General features: G+C 40.6%; 3 protein-coding genes across 8 annotated transcripts; 2 read left to right on the top strand and 1 right to left on the bottom strand.

Annotated features, from left to right (window-relative positions):
• The first annotated feature begins 722 nt into the window (after positions 1-722).
• Positions 723-4,182, top strand: sfr1 (SWI5-dependent homologous recombination repair protein 1). The gene is made up of 3 exons (XM_061689421.1): positions 723-962; positions 1,831-2,190; positions 2,275-4,182. The coding sequence occupies exons 1-3, from the start codon at positions 882-884 to the stop codon at positions 2,461-2,463; spliced, it is 630 nt and encodes a 209-aa protein (XP_061545405.1). The 5' UTR covers positions 723-881; the 3' UTR covers positions 2,464-4,182.
• On the bottom strand, positions 3,141-16,563 carry cfap43 (cilia and flagella associated protein 43). 6 transcript variants are annotated; one of them, XM_061689413.1, is made up of 23 exons: positions 15,492-16,563; positions 14,547-14,598; positions 14,061-14,173; positions 13,855-13,932; positions 13,638-13,763; positions 13,471-13,575; positions 13,295-13,399; positions 12,072-12,242; positions 10,867-11,073; positions 10,655-10,741; positions 10,250-10,330; positions 10,019-10,147; positions 9,819-9,938; positions 9,113-9,220; positions 8,892-8,978; positions 8,729-8,817; positions 8,515-8,638; positions 7,001-7,113; positions 5,882-6,041; positions 5,644-5,808; positions 4,065-4,142; positions 3,536-3,689; positions 3,142-3,474 (listed from the first exon to the last, which is right to left on the bottom strand). In XM_061689413.1, the coding sequence occupies exons 3-23, from the start codon at positions 14,115-14,117 to the stop codon at positions 3,299-3,301; spliced, it is 2,520 nt and encodes an 839-aa protein (XP_061545397.1). In that variant the 5' UTR covers positions 14,118-14,173; positions 14,547-14,598; positions 15,492-16,563; the 3' UTR covers positions 3,142-3,298. The 6 variants fall into 6 exon arrangements, with proteins under 6 accessions (XP_061545398.1, XP_061545397.1, XP_061545392.1 ...); XM_061689408.1 differs by having other exon boundaries at positions 3,143-3,474; positions 12,072-12,245; XM_061689411.1 differs by having other exon boundaries at positions 3,143-3,474; positions 12,072-12,245; positions 15,611-16,563.
• Positions 15,972-18,627, top strand: LOC133409432 (glutathione S-transferase omega-1-like). Its single transcript, XM_061689420.1, has 6 exons — positions 15,972-16,115; positions 17,257-17,365; positions 17,442-17,664; positions 17,991-18,092; positions 18,177-18,283; positions 18,359-18,627. The coding sequence occupies exons 1-6, from the start codon at positions 16,088-16,090 to the stop codon at positions 18,507-18,509; spliced, it is 720 nt and encodes a 239-aa protein (XP_061545404.1). The 5' UTR covers positions 15,972-16,087; the 3' UTR covers positions 18,510-18,627.
• The last annotated feature ends 697 nt before the right edge of the window (positions 18,628-19,324 follow it).

Here is a 19,324-nt window from a genome sequence, read left to right as displayed (position 1 = left end):
ATAAAACTATACTTATGAGTGCCTGTGAAACACGCACGCACACACACACACACACACACACACACACACACACACACACACACACACACACACACACCTGTGTTGGATGAAGAGTTGGCACCCTCACGCACATCTCACATGGACTCTAGATTCTTGATAAGCACACCTTTGGCTGAGAAACTTCAAACCAGCGTCAGAAAGTGAAAGTCGAAATGTTGACTCAGTCGCGCGAATGAGCTACAAAGCTTAATCGTGGCGTACGTGAACGTGCACAAGTGTCCGCAGGCGTGATGAGGGTACAGAAAGAAATGTAGGAGGCTGGTGAAGGAACTCTTAGAATGGAGGTGAATCACCTGATGGGAAGTGTTGAATCACTTCATGACTCCCGCTTCCAAACTATTAGGGTAACTCAGAAATGGTCTGACAACACTGGGCCTATAATATGAATTGAGATTAACTTCACATTTACTTTAAATTTCGACGTGTGAAATGTAACATGATTGATGGAAATATATCACAGACTCCATGTAAAACAACGGGAAACGCCACCTAACTGCAATTATATGTTTTAAATGAAGATTTAGTGGTTTTTGAGCGAGAAAAATCAATACCTACAATTCCCATGAGCCTCCCCGGGTGTGCGTCATCATATTTCCACCAATCACAGATTTTGGAGGGCTTATGAACTACAAAACACGGAAATGCAGAAAACTTCACGTTTATCCTCCAATATGTAGAACAGCAGCAACAAAAACTCTTCGCAGTACTTCCACGGCTTTTCGCTTTTAGTTCTTTTATTTTCTCTCTCTCTTCTCAGACTCATCTACGTTGCTTTCGAATCGTTTTGCGTAGACTGCTAGCGAAGAGCTGTCGTTTGCTTCATGGAAGTGACGCCGAAGAACAACACTTCGAAATCGGCGTACCGTTCACCGTCCAGTCCGTGGGAGTCCAGAAATGAGACGGTAAATTCAATGGCGTGAACGCATTCTTGTGTGCTGTTTTTTTTTTTTTTTTTTTCCCCTTTCCCAAAATAAAGTGATCAACTAATCCAAAATGCTCACAAATACCCCGTTTTTAATCCTGTTATGTCTATGTATCGTGAACATTTTGGAATATTAATTTCACCGATTAGAAAATAATTCAGAATTTATTATAATTTACCATTCGACCGCTTTAATACTCAGATCTGATGAAAAGTGTCACTTTCCATCTCTAATGCATCCTCCTCGACCGACACTGACAGCAGTGCTACTGCAACTGGCAAGTGTCTGGCTCTTGCTGCCGTTGTTGTTTACGCACAATGGATGGATGGATGGATGTTTTCCTTTCACCTCCTCTTCCCCACTCCACTGGGATAGCGCCCATTCATTTTTCATATAACATGCCAACAAGTTTGTCTTGATACCCTGTTCCTGAACCAAGTCTGCATGTGCACAGTAAAAATATGGAATAGTCCATTGCGTGAGAAGACGGGGGGCCTAACTGGAAACAATCAAGAGTAGTTTAGGAATTTTGATTTATTTTTAAGCATGGAAATTGAGACTAAAACAATAACTGGTTCAAAGATCAAATAATAAATTAGTATGAGACATTTGGGGGGCCCTGGAAATCTGTATCATAACTACATTGCATCATACTGAAAGATTTTACTTTCATTTTGGAAAAGTATAGTGCATTCAATCAAAAAGGATACACCACATCTACAATGATAAACATAAAAAAAATGTTTTAGATGGCTCTCTAATTATATGTGTAACGAATGTCAACATAGAAATGGGAGCGTTAGCTTAAGTCTTGTTGACCGCACACTTTGCCTTCTGATCTCCACAGCCGCACCAGAAGCTGAGCGCCTCTCTGAAAGCGCGTCTGAAGAGAACGCGACGTGCCTTCACCTCGCCCTTCCCCGTGGCCAAGCGCCTCTGCGTGGACGTGGAAGACGGCCAACCAGTTCCGTTAGATTCCCGGACGACGGATGATGATAATAAAAATCCTCCGCTTATCAGCCCGTCTGCTGACGTCAACGTTCAGGAAGCCAGACCTGGGAGTGAAATGTTTTCCGGGATGATTCCCGGACCGGCGCACGCTCACGCTGAAAACCTTGCGCAACGACGGGAGCGGCTCGGCAGGCAGGTGAAGGACAAGACGGAGACGTTACGTCGACTGAGGATGGTTAAGATGTACAGGAGCAAGGTGGGTCACCCGATGTGGTGAGAAGACGGCGGGATTTGGCATGATCATTTCTAAAAAAAAAATTCTCCTCGTCTTTCTCTCCAGAATGACCTGGCGCAGCTTCAAACCTTGATCGACAAGTGGCGGAGCTGCGCTCAGAACGCGTTGTACGAGCTCCAGTCGGACGTCCCTGTGGAGGGACGCAAGGCCAGCCTGTCTGAACTCATCGATCTCTTCGGTCTAGATGAGAAAATCTTGCACTTTGACCGCACACAGGACGACTTTGCTTCCTGAATGTGCTTTCAAACATATACAGGTGCATCTCAATAAATTAGATCGCAGAAAACTTATTTCCCCTCGTTAAATTTTAAAAAGTGAAACCCAATTGTAGATTCACTACACAGAGTGAACAACTTCCAAATTTTTAAAAATAATTTGGATGAATATAGTTAGTTAACAAAAACCTCATTTACCCTCAAGAAATTAGACTACTACATCAACAATCAAAATGATTATCATTATAGAAATAAGGTAGGATATGGACTAAAAGGTTTTCTTTCTTACCTATACAATTAATCTATATGAGGCATGAGTTTCACTTTTTGAATAAATAAACCTTTCTACCATAGTTTAGTAAGCCATCCAATGGAACCTCTAAGGTCGAACACAAGAATTTGGAATTAAAAAAAAAAAATTTCCCATTGGAAAATAAAGGAAATCTAAGTGATCTCTTTCAGGGTCAAACGGTAACTTTACAGGAGGTCCTTTTTCCACAATAGGCAGTACCGCTCTGTTGATACACAAATTAACAAGTGACTGTGCATGAGGTGACTACGTAGTTAGGACTAGTCCTTTTGAAATAAGTTTTGCACAAAAAAAAAGCCAAAGAAGCAAGTTAATATCTTTTGATGTTCGCTTAACTTTTTTCCCCCCCCAAAATGTTGCTCAAATTCCAAATTGTTCGACCTGAGGGGTTGCACTGTACAGTCCCATTCCAAATAATACTACAGAGAATATGTTCAAACATATGGAGTTCTTTATTAGTTGCTGCTATGTTATTGTCACACACATCTTGATTTGTAGTTATATTTATTTACGTGTAAATAAAACCTGGTTGTCTGCGGAAGGCTCAGTCGTATTTGATCTGCACCAGCGAAGGGACGTTCCTCATCCTCAAACGCTGCGCCTCGGCGCTGAGAAACGCCAGCTTCTCCATCTGGAACCTGGCGGTGTCCTTCAGACGCTGCACTAGCAGGACCTCCTGGTAGCGCTGCTCGGTGTTCACCGCCTCGTTTTCCTCCGTAGCTATAAAACGCTAGGATGCGGTTAAGGAAAAGTCTGAAACGCGTGAAACTAACTCAGTTACCTGAGGCTTCGTAGATGTGTCTCATCTGCGACACGGTCACGTGCATGTCCTGGACCTGCTTGTCCAAAGCAACGTTCTTCTGTTCCTTCATGGCCGCCTGAGCTTGGAGGTTTCTGATTTTTTGTTTGCGATACTTCATGTCCTTTTGATAAGTCTTTAAAACGAAGAAGGAAAATAAGCATAATAGAACTGAAGGGTCTCGAGGATGTTTTAAAGGCCTTGATTTTTATTTTTTATTTTTTTCCCCCCCCTCATCATGTGACAAGATGGAGGAGTCCCTGACAAAAGCAGCAGTCAGAAATAAAAAAACGAATACTATGTAATCAGTGTAAATAATTGTAAATTCTAAATGTTATCTGCGGTATTGCTTTCATGACATCATTGGATTTGAATGGGTTTGGTCTTCTTTGTACAGCAATCTACATCAATGTGATTGATCTAAATGTTTCAGGAAAAGCAACCATGGGGCGAAGGAACTTCATGTAACAGGTTTCAAGTATTTGTGGTGTGAGAGATGGCCTTTTGTTACCTTGAGCTGCATGGCCTGAGTCTCCTTCATAGATATCGCCTGCTTGCACACACGACTGTCGCTGTCTGTCTTGAGATACTAAAAACAAAAAAGTGTACAGAGAGTTGGTTAAATGTGCCGTTGCCATGTTGGTGTAAAAACAATAGCGCAATAAACATTACGACCGCACTTTATGGATTTGTTTGTATTCAAATGTTTGAATTGTCAACGTTCCAGAGGCTTGAACAATGAGAGGAAGCAGCGCTGCTCGCCACGGGAGAACCATCTGAATGCTTTGCCAAAGTAAACGGGCACTGGGGCCTGGAGAGTAGATTCTCATGCGCAGCCATTGCCATGTTAAAAATAAGCCGAAGATGGGTGAGTCATCAGGTCTTTATGGATTCTGTTTATTCTCCAAGCTACTGACTCCCTGTTGCCTGGACATGTCTTAAGGGCGTTTTAATGTGTGGGAGTATCTCCCTCTTAGGTCGCGTGTTTAAATGGCAATAAGAAAGAGGGGCTTTCACCTTGAGAGGTTGCGATGATAAAAGATCTCAGGTAATTTTCTGCTTGTAAATCATTTGATGGCTGCCGAAGAGCGCTTTATAATTAGCTGGTGTTTCTGCAAGATGGATTAAAAAGAAAATAAACCGTATAAACAAGGGGTTGGGATACTTATGGCCATTAACACAGTCACTGCCATTGACGGCTTTAGAAGTCAAATATTCATGTTAACTGGGAAGGCTGGCAGTGAATGAGTTAAGTACATGATTCAGGGGGCAATGAGGGGGTCTAACACGGCTTGGATTGATTAAATAAAGGGTTTGAGATAAAGTTCTTCCATAAAATTATCCAAGCATACATTGCTGGACCTTGATTTGTGCACCGCTAAGATGCGCTAAAATGAAGAACTAAGAACCAGGAGACAACTAAGGGGTCTAACCCAAGTGTATTTAATATAATTTTTAGCCACTGTAACATGATTGACAGTTTCAACATCAACACTGCGCTAAAGTATAGGAAGATAAGATTTTCTCCGGGCACTCCGGTTTCCTCCCACATCCCAAAAACATGCATGAATTGGAGACTCTAAATTGGCCGTAGGTGTGAATGTGAGTGCGAATGGTTGTTTGTTTGTAAGTGCCCTGCGATTGGCTGGCAACCAGTTCGGGGTGTACCCCGCCTCCTGCCCGATGACAGCTGGGATAGGCTCCAGCACGCCCGCGACCCTAGTGAGGAGAAGCGGCTCAGAAAATGGATGGATGGATGGACAACTGAACACTACTTAACAATTGTACTGTACTAGTTTTTTAAAAAAAAACACACTGTAACATTATGCGCAGTTTTACACTCGCTGGTGAGATGATGAGAGTCAGCCCGCCGAGCGTTGCGCAAGACGGACCAAAAGAATTTACCTCCTATCATTTCAACTGATGATTTGATTTAATTGCTGTTTCTCATTTTTATGCGTTTTCTTTGTTATTATGTTTGTATGGTGTTGTTGAGTGTCCAGTAAGGTGCCAATAAATTATACATTAAAAAGAAACCAAAAAAAAGACTTATTAGGCTTTGTCAAGGCTAAAAGAGACGATGCAAGCACCTCTTTGTGATCCTCTGTGAGACGCAGCTTCTGGATGTCCCGTTCTTTGTTCTTGAGATCCTCTATCTGCATCCTCCTCATGGTGTTGTCCCATTCCACCTGGATGATGCCCTTACGGAAGTCTTTGGTCTGCACCATCATGGCTATCTTCTGCTCGCCGAGGGTCTGATTGGGGGGGGAACAGCAAAGGTGACACACTGGTGGACTTCTGCGAGGCGAATGAGAGTCCTCCACTGACCCGAATGGTGTGGTTGAGTTCTTCCACCTTGCCCCGGTGGAGAAGAATCGACTCGCTGTAGTCAGGGATGAGATCCATGTTGGTCACCTCCACCTGGCCCTGTTTGAGAAGGAACTGGACCGTGATGTCCGTCAGGAAGTTCTTCTTCTCCTCACGCAGGCTGCAAGGGGTCAACACAGAAACAGAGAAGGATGTTCGCATCAGTACATACAACTGCACAAGCTAATGAGACTGATATACTGAATTTTGCCTCATAAAGATATTCATGCTCATATTTGCTTGATACAGTCAGAGAGAATCGATGTGTTTGTAGTTTTGGTTATGATTGACAGCAGTGAATAAATGTCACGATTCACTTCCGTTTTTCTATTTCGTTTCAGGTACCGCCGGGCAAGCGGTTTTTCTGTCTCTGACTGCTTTGAAAAGCTTTACGCTTGTCACACAAGTTATCCTATCAATAGCAAGTTTCTGGAAGCAGGATATGTTTTTGGGAAACATCGGAGCGGAAGGCCTACCACCAGGGATGAAATCCCCAAACTTCTAGAGCAGGCATTCACGCAAAGCCAGGAAAAGTCTTGATCTCGTGGGCTGCACTAGAACTCGGCATCAAAACTTTATCCATACCAGTTTCACGGTGTTGAGCATCATAATCTTCCGCTTGAAGCCTTAGGACAACCTGACGTCTGTACATTATTTGCTATGTTCCTGTGCAGCCCAATGTCAATTAGCGAGCCATGAGTGAGACAATGACATACTGTACTTATAAAAACTGCGAAGCCTAAGCTTTCAGGTGCTAATGACCTTATGTCTGAAAGTGAAATGTAAAAAAGGATGTTTATAAAGACATTTAAGACATCCTGTACATTAGTTTGTCCTTTTAGTCATAGTTTAGCTGCATGAGAGTCTCAGTATCTCTACCACTGAAAAAGTGAACTGACTTGCAGCAACTTGAATGACATAATATTTACTTGAACTACTGTATATTGGAACTACCAACTAACCTTTTGTCTCTATTGACTCTTTGCAGTTTGTTTACACTCCAGAGACCCAACCATTTGTATACCAGCCATTCAAAAAAAGTCAGTTTTCCTTAAAATGACTGAATGAAGCGTCACCCACTTTTCAAGTTCTGCTGCGAGATATTCAATTTCCTGCTCGCCGGTCTCGTCCTCTTCTCGCTTCTTGAGCAGGCTCGCTTGCATTTCAGCCAGAGTGGCCCCCGTGGCTTTGATCTGCAAGAAAAGTGCATTAGTTTTAGTTCTTTAATTAATGACTACTTAGACTGTTGACTATGTTTGTGGTTGGGGGTATAGTTCCTCCTTGATTAAATCGGAGGACGACAAAGTCAGACAAGACCATCTTCCTGGTATACAGCGGATAGCGCAGTTGCCAAAGTGTGGTGTGAAAGAAACTGAATTAATTGTTCAAACTGTGCATAACGTCACAGTGGTTTGGTTTAAACTTTTTTTTTTTTTTTTTTTAAATCCAGTACAGTACATTTGTTTAAGTACAGTTCGGCTGTATTTAACTTTAAAGTACAATACATCTGCATTTAATCTTGTAGAACTGTTTGTTGTCAAACATTAATTCATGGACATTTTTAGTTCAAACTAGCGTGTGAAACATTTGCTAAAAAATAAAAAATAAATGTTTTCACTAAAGCCACTTTTAGAGGAGATGTTACAATGCTGATTAAGCTTAGAAGCTCATCAAACGTCTTGCTGTATTTTTAAATATTTGATCTTTTACATTTTGTGTTGACCAGCGACATTCCCGCGCTGGTCCACTGGGTGGCGCACCGAAAATGACAAAGCGGAAGTGTCGCATTTTACCGAGCAAAGAGTTGAGCGTAGCCCCTTGTCTCCCATTTGTAAAAAGCTCACTATTTAGCAATCTTTGACTTTCTCTTACAGAAAATAATCATACAACAACTACTCTGTAAATTAGAACAATTGCCGCGAACCAACGAAACACGTCTTTCCGAGGACCCCTTAGCTGTCCAACAAGGTGCCTGACGAAAAAATACACGCAAATGAACGATGTATGCACAAACGCAGCAATAATGATCACTCCATCTGCATTATACTGCCTGGGATATTTCAGTCCGATATTCAGTCCTTCATCACAAACGCAGGCAGGAGTCGATGTGCAAAGAAAACAATAACTGCCGGGAGCGACAGAAGTTACGCACACAAGCTTTACCTTATATATGCAATCATTTTAATTGAATCTGTATGTAAGTACAGTTTTTCATTTTCCTAATGTTCGAACTGCATAAGGTTACAGTGGCTTACAATAACACTAAATATACCTTTTAGGAAAGTTTTGAACACTTGGGCCTAGTGTGCTACTGTATTTTAATAATGGTCCTTATGGTGGTATTTGGAGAGTTAAGTATTTTTTTTAGGTGGTACTATAGGTTAAAAAAGCTTGAGAACCACTGAGCGAGAGCATAGTCCACATTTAGGGAAGAACATTGGGCGTGACTTATAAAAGAGAAGCTCAGACAGGTATTCTTTGAACAACTGCTGCTTTTGCAGGAATAGGAAATCATCTTTAAGCTCATCCAGGTCTCCCAGGTATCATTTAAGTAATTTTAATTCTAACAAAAAGCCCGTGCACCCATGCATTACCTTATGCTCAGTGTCTATTTTTGTTCTGCGGATTTGACAAAACCTCTCCCACAAGGGCAGGGTCAAGCCCTCCGGCATATTCCTCTGAGCGTCCAACTCCTCCATGGCATTCTTCTTTTGACCTCTTAGCAGTAAGAAAAGAAAAACATTTACACACACACACAAACCAGCACAACTGCAGGTACTTCCAAATGAAACGGTAATAATGACCAACCTAGGTCTCCGCTTGAACAGTTTATACAGCTGATCAACATGGGCTTTGTGCACACTCATGAACTCCTTCCGGAAGTCTTTATCCTGAGCCTTGAGCGGCACAAGACTGTGTGAATAGACATAGACTGGCAAAGAGGATGTCCGTACGCCACCAGCAGACTCACCTTGTCGTCCGCCACAATGTTGTTGTAGCTCTCCTGGAATGATTCGACTTCATTTTCAAACTTCTGCAAGTCTTCGCCCATTTTTTTCTGTCAATTGAGTGACGATGAAGGTGAGCGCGTACGGGAAATGATCAAAATGGGAGTGATGGAAACAAGAAAAGAAAAGAAGAAAATCAAGTACTAGTGAAATTAAACAAATGAGTTGATTTTCTTTTTCTCACCCTCTGCGCAGACATTTCCTTAAGTTTTTGCACCAGCTCTAGTTCTTCATTCCTCATCACCTCTTCCATGAGCACGGAGTAATTTAGAGTTTTAATCTTCAGTTCTTCCTGTAAAATACAAACATTCTTTTCAATTTCACGACATTTTTTTTTCATGGCACTGTAATGACAGGATTTTTATAATGTGCTGAAGTGTCGTTTAAGGGAGAAAAAAAAACAATTTGTCAAATATGCCATCAAATAAACTCAAAATATGAAATTCATTTTAAAAAGTGATCAAAAATAATGAGATGCAGTTTCTTAAAGCAAAGCTTAATCTTAAATGCTGTGGAATTACTGTAGAATGTGGGATTGAATCGGTCAAGAAATGTAGAAGAAGAAGGAATACTGTAAAATACGTCTTGATTTAGGCATTTTAGTTTGAAAATTGGTACATTTGGAGAATTGTAATAGTTCCCAAGATGTCCTGAATGAGCGGAATAGTTTGAAGTTGGAATGGTTTGAATTAGTCAAGGAATTTGGAAGGAGGAGTCAAATGTGTAAAAATCTCTACTTTGGGAATTTGTTGTATTAGCACAAGCATCAATGCCCAGGATTGAAACGTTTTCCCCTTATAGCAGCTTTAAAACATAAAACAAAAAATAATAATCCACAATGAGCATTATGGCTTTAGTTTGGTGGGCGTGTGTGTGCGCGCGGTATTCACCTGACATATGGCTATGTCTGACTTAATTTTCCTCTCAAAGAGCTTTTTCAAACCTTCATCAAAACGCTCAGTGGCCTCTTTGGTGATTTTCTGAAGGCCTTTGATTTCATTTTCCAGCGACTAGAAATCACAGTGAGCCGAAATGGGAGAACGAGTCAATAAATATTAGTTAAAATGTCACAGCACTTGTGGCGGAATACCTTTCTGTACTTCTCCTTCTCCGTGTTCAGCTCTTTGACTTTGTTTTCGTATTCTTTCAACTGCTTTTTCTCCTCTTCGGTCCACTCTTTGTCAGGTTTGGCCACAATGAACTCGGGCTGGGGTACTTCCTGTGGAGTACATTCAATAGTCACTTCCTGTCCTTTCTTTTTGGGCCCATTTGTTTAATCCAACCGAGATCGTGGAGCCGTAATGAGTGCAACCAGACCTACCGTTTTCAAGACACTGTCTTTTTTCACTTCAAGAACGCCGTCCATCATGTCATCAAGAGCCCTTTCTCGGACATCGTCGCTCTGAAATAGCCAACTAATGCTGTTGTGAATCCGAAACATACACATATACATATATACAGTATATATATATATATATATATATATATATATCAGCTGTGATTTATCAACCAACCAAACACTCCTCAACTGACTTCTTTCTTTTCCATTTTGGCACAATCCCGTTCAAGTTCTTGTTCTTTTGATGTGTAATTTACTGCTGCGAGCAGTTTGCATGCAAATGTACACAAGCTCACAGGTTGGTCCGGTCTCCAAGCCAAGAAGAATTTGGACGGAACCACAACAGGAGTTTAAAAAGACAAAGCCACATTTGTTTTGGCAACGTACCTTGGCAGCCAAGTGCTTTTGCTCCTCTAGCCGCTTCCTTTCCTCTTCCTTCTCCTGTTCTGGAGTGAGGTACTTTTCGGCCTTTATCTAATAAGTCACAAGAAGAGCTTCGTTCCTATGATTTCCCTTTTACTGATAGCAAAGTGATATATTGTGTGGATGAAATGATATGTGCGATTGTGTGGGTGAGGGGGGTGGGGGGGGGGGGTCACCTCGGAGTCGTCCACGACGAACACCCTCTCGGGCACCTCCCTGTCGTTCAAGACGGGCACCCACAGCTCCTCGTTGACCTCCAGCTCCTCCAGGAGCTCCCTTACTTGCTTGTTCCGCTCTTTGACGCGGCTGATCTCCTGCACCTTTTGCTTGTACACCTTGTCAAACTGCGTGTTGAGAGCCACCTTGATTCTGAAGATCACATCCTGCATATTGGGAGGGAGGCAAAATCAGAAGACGGGTACAAGTCAGGGATGTGACTTGGCATCAGTCACGCACATTGTTGTGTTTTTTCCCGCATTAGATATGTTATTCCACCATTTGTGGAGAATTTTATGACAGCACACAGTAGTATGATAGGACCAGCGCTGTTGTCTTTGTTGCTCACAGGCTCCCTCAACTGTGACAAAGTGTAACTTACCTTAAGGCACTGTAAATGCAGTTCAGTACACGATGACTTCTGAAAATGAATATGGGCCATTAAACGGAGAAAACTAAATTGCGCTCTGCAGTAATTCAGGCAGAAGTAAATATGTATAATTATATATATATGTATTGTATAACCAATATATAATCACCAAGAAGATGAACAAGAAACGCTAACGCAGAGGATTCTTCATAGCAACAACAGAGAACCTTTTCTTCTTGTTACAACCATCCAAATGCTTTTTTCAAATGTTTTTTTTTTTTTCATTTGGTGACAGTTCTGTATGGACGAAAACAAAGTACTTCATACACACTCGAGATGCTGATTATTAGACGTACTAATGTGTGCAAATGACTACAGATGTGTTTTTTGTTCCGATCAATCAGAGGACGGAAAAATTCGGACATCGAGAGCCAGCGCTGTGGCCCTATGAGGATGAATTTCAAATCTGATTGGTTAAAGTCACAGTGCCATTACTAATATAGTTTAAGTTAACATTGGCCAGTAACACTTGATTCTGAAGGCCCTGGGCAGATTAGATTGACATGGCAACATGTATTGGCTGAAATCTGATTGGACAAATAAAAATTAAATAAATAACATCCACATACACGTACCGGAAGCGGTGCAGCCTAGAGAAACGCTACAAAACTAAGAGAATGGACTTTTGGGAATAAGTGAATACCATTTTTATGGAAGAATTTAGGTTGTAAATATGTGTCAGTGGAGAAGACCCGGACCACCAACCACCACTTTATATAGTGACGCGATTCCCACCTGAAGCATAATGATCTGGTTCAGCTTCTGCTCGGTGGTGTGCAGGCTGAACTGGTCGTAGAGGTAAGGGTGTGACAGTCCCAGCTCGGCGGAGTAGCTGCTCATTACTCCACTTTGGGCCGACAACACCTCCTCCGCCTCTTCCTCTCCACCCTTTTCTTGGGCCCTCTGCTTCTGCCGAAAGGTGGAGAGCAGTGGTTCTCAAACATTTTACACCAAGTTCCAATTCATAAAATACTCCGAGTACCACCAAAATGACCAATTAAAATACAGTCTCATAAATTGTAACTGAATAGACGTTTGAAAACAAATACTTCTAAAAGATTAAATGTGAATGTATTCTATTTGAAAGTTAAATACAGCTGGACTGCAATCAACAAATGTATTGAAACTTTTTTTGTTTTAAAGTTTATGCCACTGCAACATGCACTAGACATTTAATTCAGGGATTCTTTAGCGTACCACGAGAGGGAGCCTGCGTTGTTGGTGACTGGGAATAAACTAAATAAATAAATAAGTTGATCAAAAAGTCCTTTAAAAGTTTGAATACAGCCAACTTGAATATGGGAATTGTGTATATGGTTGTCTGATGCAAAATAAACATTCATGATTGAATATGTTCACATCTATTCATTGACCAAAATGTTGATCTGAATTGAAAAACATTATTTGACAGTTTATTTTGTCAAATAATTGTATTTTTTCATAATTAGATATGTTAATAGCATCCCAACAATATTGTATATAAAATTAAGTCCAAGTCATTTTAAGTACATTTTGTGGGGTCCTGCATCCATCTGTTGTTGTTTACAATTTTTAATCTCACAGTATACAATTTTACTTACTTTCAATTTTAAAACTTTTGGTATTCAAAATCAAACCTCTTGCCATCATGTTAGTGTTCGTATCTGTGAGTTTACTTTTTATTTTTGGTAATATTATGATAATACCCCTTATTTTGGGCATTATCCTCACAAGGGTCACGGGAGTGCTGGAGCCTAATCCAGCTATCATCGGGCAGGAGGCGGGTATACACCCTAAACTGGTTGCCAGCCAATCGCAGGGCACACATACACAAACAACCATTTGCACTCACATTCAGGCATGATAATCGTGATGTGAAATGTTTATCTCTATTATTTTTAGAGTGGATTTCACTCAGAGCGAACCAAATGTACTATGATGAGAATGGGAAAAACAAAACAAAAAAACTACTCGGTTACCAGTTCCGCCTTCGTCCTATTTTCAACTCTTTTAAGGTCATCCAATTCAGCTTGTGGTCGCTCTTTGAGGGGGTAGTTCGTCACCTCGTGCTCCGTGTGGAAGGCCTGCAATTGACAAATGCACATGAGTTATGTCCATTATATTTTTTGACCTAGCTTGAGAATGTGTTTTCTACCTTTACAGCCCTGTCTTTAACTTTCAGACAATCCCAGCAGTCCCTCTTGATGAGATCACGCCTGTAGCATCTCTCCAAAATCTCCATCTCAATTCTATCTTTCACCTGTCCAGAATCGCATCAGAAATGCCGTCTAAGAAAAGACAAACATTTATTTCCAACGTTACCCTGGAAACTTCCTCCTCCACCATGGCATCGTGCATCTTTTGCCTATCGTCATCCACGTTGAACTCCTTCAGCTCCAGTCGTTCGATTTCGGGAACGCTCTCATTTTCCAGAATCATCTCTTGGATCTGACAACATGGATCCATTCCGCTTAACTGTACATTTGTGTTTCATCACTATAATACACTTGAGCTTACGCAGATGCCACATTCCACTCACAGTGCTGCGGATCTCCTCCATCCTGGCCTGCAGTTTTTCCTTTGTTTCAAAATAATTCAGATCATCTTCGCTCAGATACTGTTGAATAAATAGTACACACACACACAAAAACAAAACATGCCGTGTAACACTTGAGCATTAAAAAAAAATGACTACAAAGAACTGTAACGTGGTGAACAGAAGTAACAGAATGGAACACGGTTTACCTCACTTTCTGGTGGCGTTTCAGTGTCAGTTTCAGTAGAGTCTGTATTGACATCCATAGCGGACTGAGTTGTTTTACCACATCAGCATTCAAGGCTGTAGTTCGGTATAAGGCCTGGGGGAAAACACACCGCACACACTTAATATCATAAACATGGACATATTACTTTTAAAAAAAAAAAAAAGAAAAAAAGTTACATTAACACAAAGACACGTGTATCGTCTTAATTCTTAATTAATTAAACTACATTTTAAGATATGCATTGTCTTTACCAGTCCTCCATCAACAGCAGGACCAAATCTACAAAATCATCCACAGATAATGTTTAAAGTAGTTGACTTAATATACAGGGGGAAATACGAAGCATCGGTCAACCTTTCAGTGGTCAGCATGTTTATAATCTTTGGTAAAGTCTCAATGAACAATCTACTATGGCAAGACAACACAGAGAAGACTACTTTTGTCTCAACGAAGCTCATCTACTCACTTCAAATTGGTTCCTTGCCACAAAGATGCCACCCAATAGGGCTAAAGCAATACTGTAATGAGCACAAAACAAAACAAAAAACATCATAAAGGTGAGTTTTTCAGCAAATAATGCGGGGCAGCTTCCCTGAAAAATCTGTATTGTACTGCATCAGTATTTCCCAAAAAAATCATTCACAAAATTCACACAAACCCCCCAGTTCCACTTGTGACATTGCTTTGCAGTCTCCTATTTCGCCACTAGATGCCACTAAAATGAAGCCTCGAATAAGTTCATCTATTTTCTATCCGTCATTTAAATACTGTACTGGTTCCTTGCCTCATTTGCACATCAAAAACTGAAAGTACAGTATAGCCAATAGCACACACCGAAATTTGCATTTACAGCACACACTCTTTATACAGCGAGCCAAGTTACTTTTAAACATTTTGAATTGTGTTAAATATTGTTCATTTTTACGTTTTATATCACTTTGTAAACTTCTTCGTGTGGAAATGATTCGTGTTCGAATACTCCCGCTCAAAAGAGCCAAATGACATGACGTTGATTTATTAATATTCTTGATTGGTCGAGCTGATAAAACGTCATAAACACACGACAGTTCCACATTTGTTCCCTGGCCGTGTGCCGCGACAAAAGTATTGCATTTATATTTTTGTTTCTGCTATAAGGAAGATGATAATATTAAATAAATACCAGAAACTCAAAGCGTCAACATATTGCTAAATTAAACCGAGAACGTTCACTGTTTATATGTCGCGTTGTATATGGCGTCATCGTAAGTGACTCAGTATGACAACAGAAACGCATTGAATAATAAAAGTTATTTGCGACCGCACTAGATCCCCCCCCAAGTAAGGAACATTAGCTAAGACTACTTGGCAAACGTCAGAACTCAATTCCTGCATCCGAATTACAAAAACGGCACATTTAACTCCCACTAACCTGGAATGTGTGGAGAATGAACAGTGTTGAATACGAAGAACAAGTGTCCAAGACGAGATAAATAATATTGACTGTTGCTGCCTGTAAAACGCCTTGAATTCAAGCGGGGGTGCACTCACGAAAACTCTTCCTTTGCGGTGTTCTTATACTTGATGGCGAGACCAAAAGAATGAAAACCTCGCTCCGAAATGGAAGTGTCACGCATAAAAACGACGATTAAATCAATAATTCCCACGTTTACTTGACTCGATGAAAGAAAAACTTATTTTCCCTAAGGCAGCAAGACTACCTACTTTTATAATAAACCTAATACATTATTTTATAACTTTTTAACTATGTTGTGGGACTGGAATTCTTACGTTCAAACCACCGAAATGACATGCGGCTGGTGCGTATCCTTGGAAACCAGAAACACCAGCCCCGCCTCGCCCACTTTCTCCTTCGACCCTGATTGGCTCTTGCATTTTCCCGGAAGTGACCACAAATAAAAACATTTTTTTTTCAGCCTCCGCGTTTTTTCCCCCTTATAATCAACGCAAGGTTCAACTCATTTGTGTAACAAATTTTCCTATTCGCCGAACGACTTTACTGTAAAAATGACAAGTGTAAAGTGCGTCTCCAAAGGTAAGCCATTTAATGTGGATTTATATTTAGCAAAATCGTTCCTTATGTAAACGAAGTTCAGCTACAATATTGCACGACTAAAAAAAATGAAGACCCCGAATGTGCTACTGAATGTCTTTGTGCGTGATAGTCACCCTTTCTTGACAAATGCAGGCGACTAAGCGATTTAATGACCTGTGTGTGTGTCACATTTACAAGGATATAAACCAACAGGGAGTGCCCTATCTTCCTATTAAACAGCAGCTGTAGTTGGCTTTATTTTCATCACGGTAATCGTCTCACAGGAATAAACAAACAAGGTAATGCAAATAGATGATGGTTTATATTGTGGCAAATGCGGTGAATGAGCCATAATTATGAATGGTGAGCAATAAAAAATAAATGAAAAATCACATCATGGGTGTGTGACTCAGCATTTTTTCAAGAAGGCGTGTTGCACAACCTCACAATTTTGGCGATTTCATTACTTCATCATTTTGAAACCTCCAGAATCATGTGATCCACGACTTGAAGAATTTAGATTTTGACTATCCCAATACAATAAAACTGCACACGAGTGGCCTTTTATTGTGGGCAGCCAAAGGCTCACCTGTACAATAAATCATGCTGTAATTAGCATCTTATGCAACACCTGTGAGGTATGAAAGGAGAAGTGCACACTGACACAGATTTAGACAAATTTGTGAACAATATTTGAATGAAATAAGCCTTTAGTTTACGCAGAGAATCTTAATTCAGATGATGAAAAGTGGTAGCCAAAAGAAAAGTTTTGCATGTATTTTTTTTTTTTTTTTGCCCAGTATGAATATCACAAATCTCCCTGTCGGGCATCTTCTGGAGGTAGTAGCTTTACTTTTTGTTTTACTTGGATGTAGTATAGTGGCTAACTTCTCTTTAGACCTGTATGGTAGTTTAGTCTGTTAAAGTGTTACTTAAAAAATTGCCTGTACAAATAAAAAAATAGTTTGATTTGAAGTGGGGCTAAAGTGTAGCTTTTCTACGTGACCTGTAATTCAGGTTTGAGAAAATTAATGTTACTCGCATATTCATCGAAATATGCTTTTGATATGTGCCAAAACTGTCTGTAGTCACAAATGCCAATCAACGTGCAGTGTTCATGATGTCACCAATATTTTCCCAGGTTGTGCCGCGCCCGGGCCCGTGCCAGCCGGCTCCATCAGACTGTACAGCATGAGGTTCTGCCCCTTCGCTCAAAGGACCCGACTGGTGCTGAACGCCAAAGAGATCAAGTAAAGACAAGAAATTTCGCCCCCCCCTGTGTCATTTAAGACAAAACATGACATTTTCATCTGTCTTGTACATTAGGCACGACATCGTCAATATCAACCTGAGAGACAAACCCGATTGGTTCCTGGAGAAAAACCCCCTCGGCCAAGTGCCCACCCTGGAGACGTCGGTAGGCGAGGTGATTTACGAGTCTCCCATCACCTGTGAGTACCTGGATGAGGTGTATCCTGAGAAGAAGCTGCTTCCTGAATCTCCCTTCGGAAAAGCCCAGCATAAGATGATGATGGAGAATTTTTCCAAGGTACCTCAAAGACGCACACTAAAGTTGAATACAAAACATTCCGTTACGCTTTTTGAGCTCCGAATTACAATGGTACCTTGACTTTCAATTTGAACGGAACAAGCAGCCAAACCCACAAATACAAAATAAACACACTCGCAAGGAGCAGATGCTAATAAGCAGACTAACCATGTGGTAACATTGATTTGATATCTGACTAATTTGAGTTACGAGCTTGGTCACGGAACAGATTTAACTTGTTAGTCAATGTATTCTTCATTAAGATTATTATCATACTGTCATTTTATTATTACTATATTAGGACTGAAATCACAATTTTGTGACAGATACCACCATTAACCTACAAGATCCCACTGGGCAGACTGAAAGGCGAAGATGTCTCTGGACCTCATACTGAACTGAAGCAAAGATTCAGCAAATTAAACGAGGTTTGTTAAGTATTTCTCTTTGATTTTCAACAGTGCTGTGTTAACCGTTATCTTTTGGGCCGTGACAAAAGTTGTATTTTCCAGGACCTGGCGAAGAAGAAGACCATGTTCTTTGGTGGCGATTCTGTCACCATGACTGATTACATGATGTGGCCGTGGTTTGAGAGGCTGCAGGCCTTTGAGTTGAACGAGTGAGTTATCCATCCACCAGGAAAACATCAGCGTTGAAATTGAAATGATAATGATGATTTCATTTCTCCCTCTAGCTGTTTGGAGAGTGTGCCTGAGCTTAAGAAGTGGGTGGCGTGCATGTCGCAGGACCCCGTTGTCAAAGACAGCGGGCACAGCATGGACACCTACAAGGCCTACTACAAGACCTACCTGGAAGGAAAACCCAACTTTGACTATGGCCTGTAGAGTGGAGACAACAGGCGCCAATGCCTTTAACTGTCCAGTTTTCCTATATTTTTTTTCATGGTTCTTGTTCACGTGTTGAGTCACACATATTGTTGAATAAAACCTGTGTTCTACTCTGTATGTTGTTGGGCGATTTTTTCCCCCACAATTATTTATGTGCTGAGTTGGATACAACCTGTTGTTCTACTCTATTTATTTATTTTTCCAATTATTCATATGCTTTGTCACATATTGTTGCGTGAAATGGATAATATTGAGCAGTTTTTATGTGCTGACTCACAAACATTCTTTGAGGAGACCTGTTCTACTCTATATATTATTGGGCAGTTAATCTTATGTACTGAGTCACACATACTGTTTTTTTAGGCAAAACCTGTTGTTCTCCCCTGTATATTGTTAGGCTTTTTTTTTTTTTTTATGCATCAAATCCAAAATGCAGGCAAGCTTCAAGGGGAATTTCAACCCCTTACTATATGTATTCATTGAGAAGAGTGTCCAAAGACAGTTCAATAATGTTTTAACATGCAGCATAGTAAAAAAAGTAAAATGTGATTCAAGTAGGTATATTTCTAACAACTAAAACTTTTCAAAGCACTCAAAGACGCTTTACATTTGCACACATTATTATTATTATTATTATACTATTCTGGTGAAGTCATTTCAGAAACAGATGACTTTACCAATTAAAGAGACTACATTCACAACAACATTGACGTGTTATACATACCTCAGACAAAAAAATATCAGTTTTAAGCGCGCCTTTTGTGTTAAACACAGTCTTCACAATCTTCAACTAAAACACAAGTGAGCCAAAA

Source organism: Phycodurus eques, chromosome 11 (assembly GCF_024500275.1).
Source record: "Phycodurus eques isolate BA_2022a chromosome 11, UOR_Pequ_1.1, whole genome shotgun sequence".
NCBI classification, from domain to species: Eukaryota; Metazoa; Chordata; class Actinopteri; order Syngnathiformes; family Syngnathidae; genus Phycodurus; species Phycodurus eques.
The sequence above is the reverse complement of the archived record's forward strand: the minus strand, read 5'-3'. Positions and strand labels throughout refer to the sequence as shown.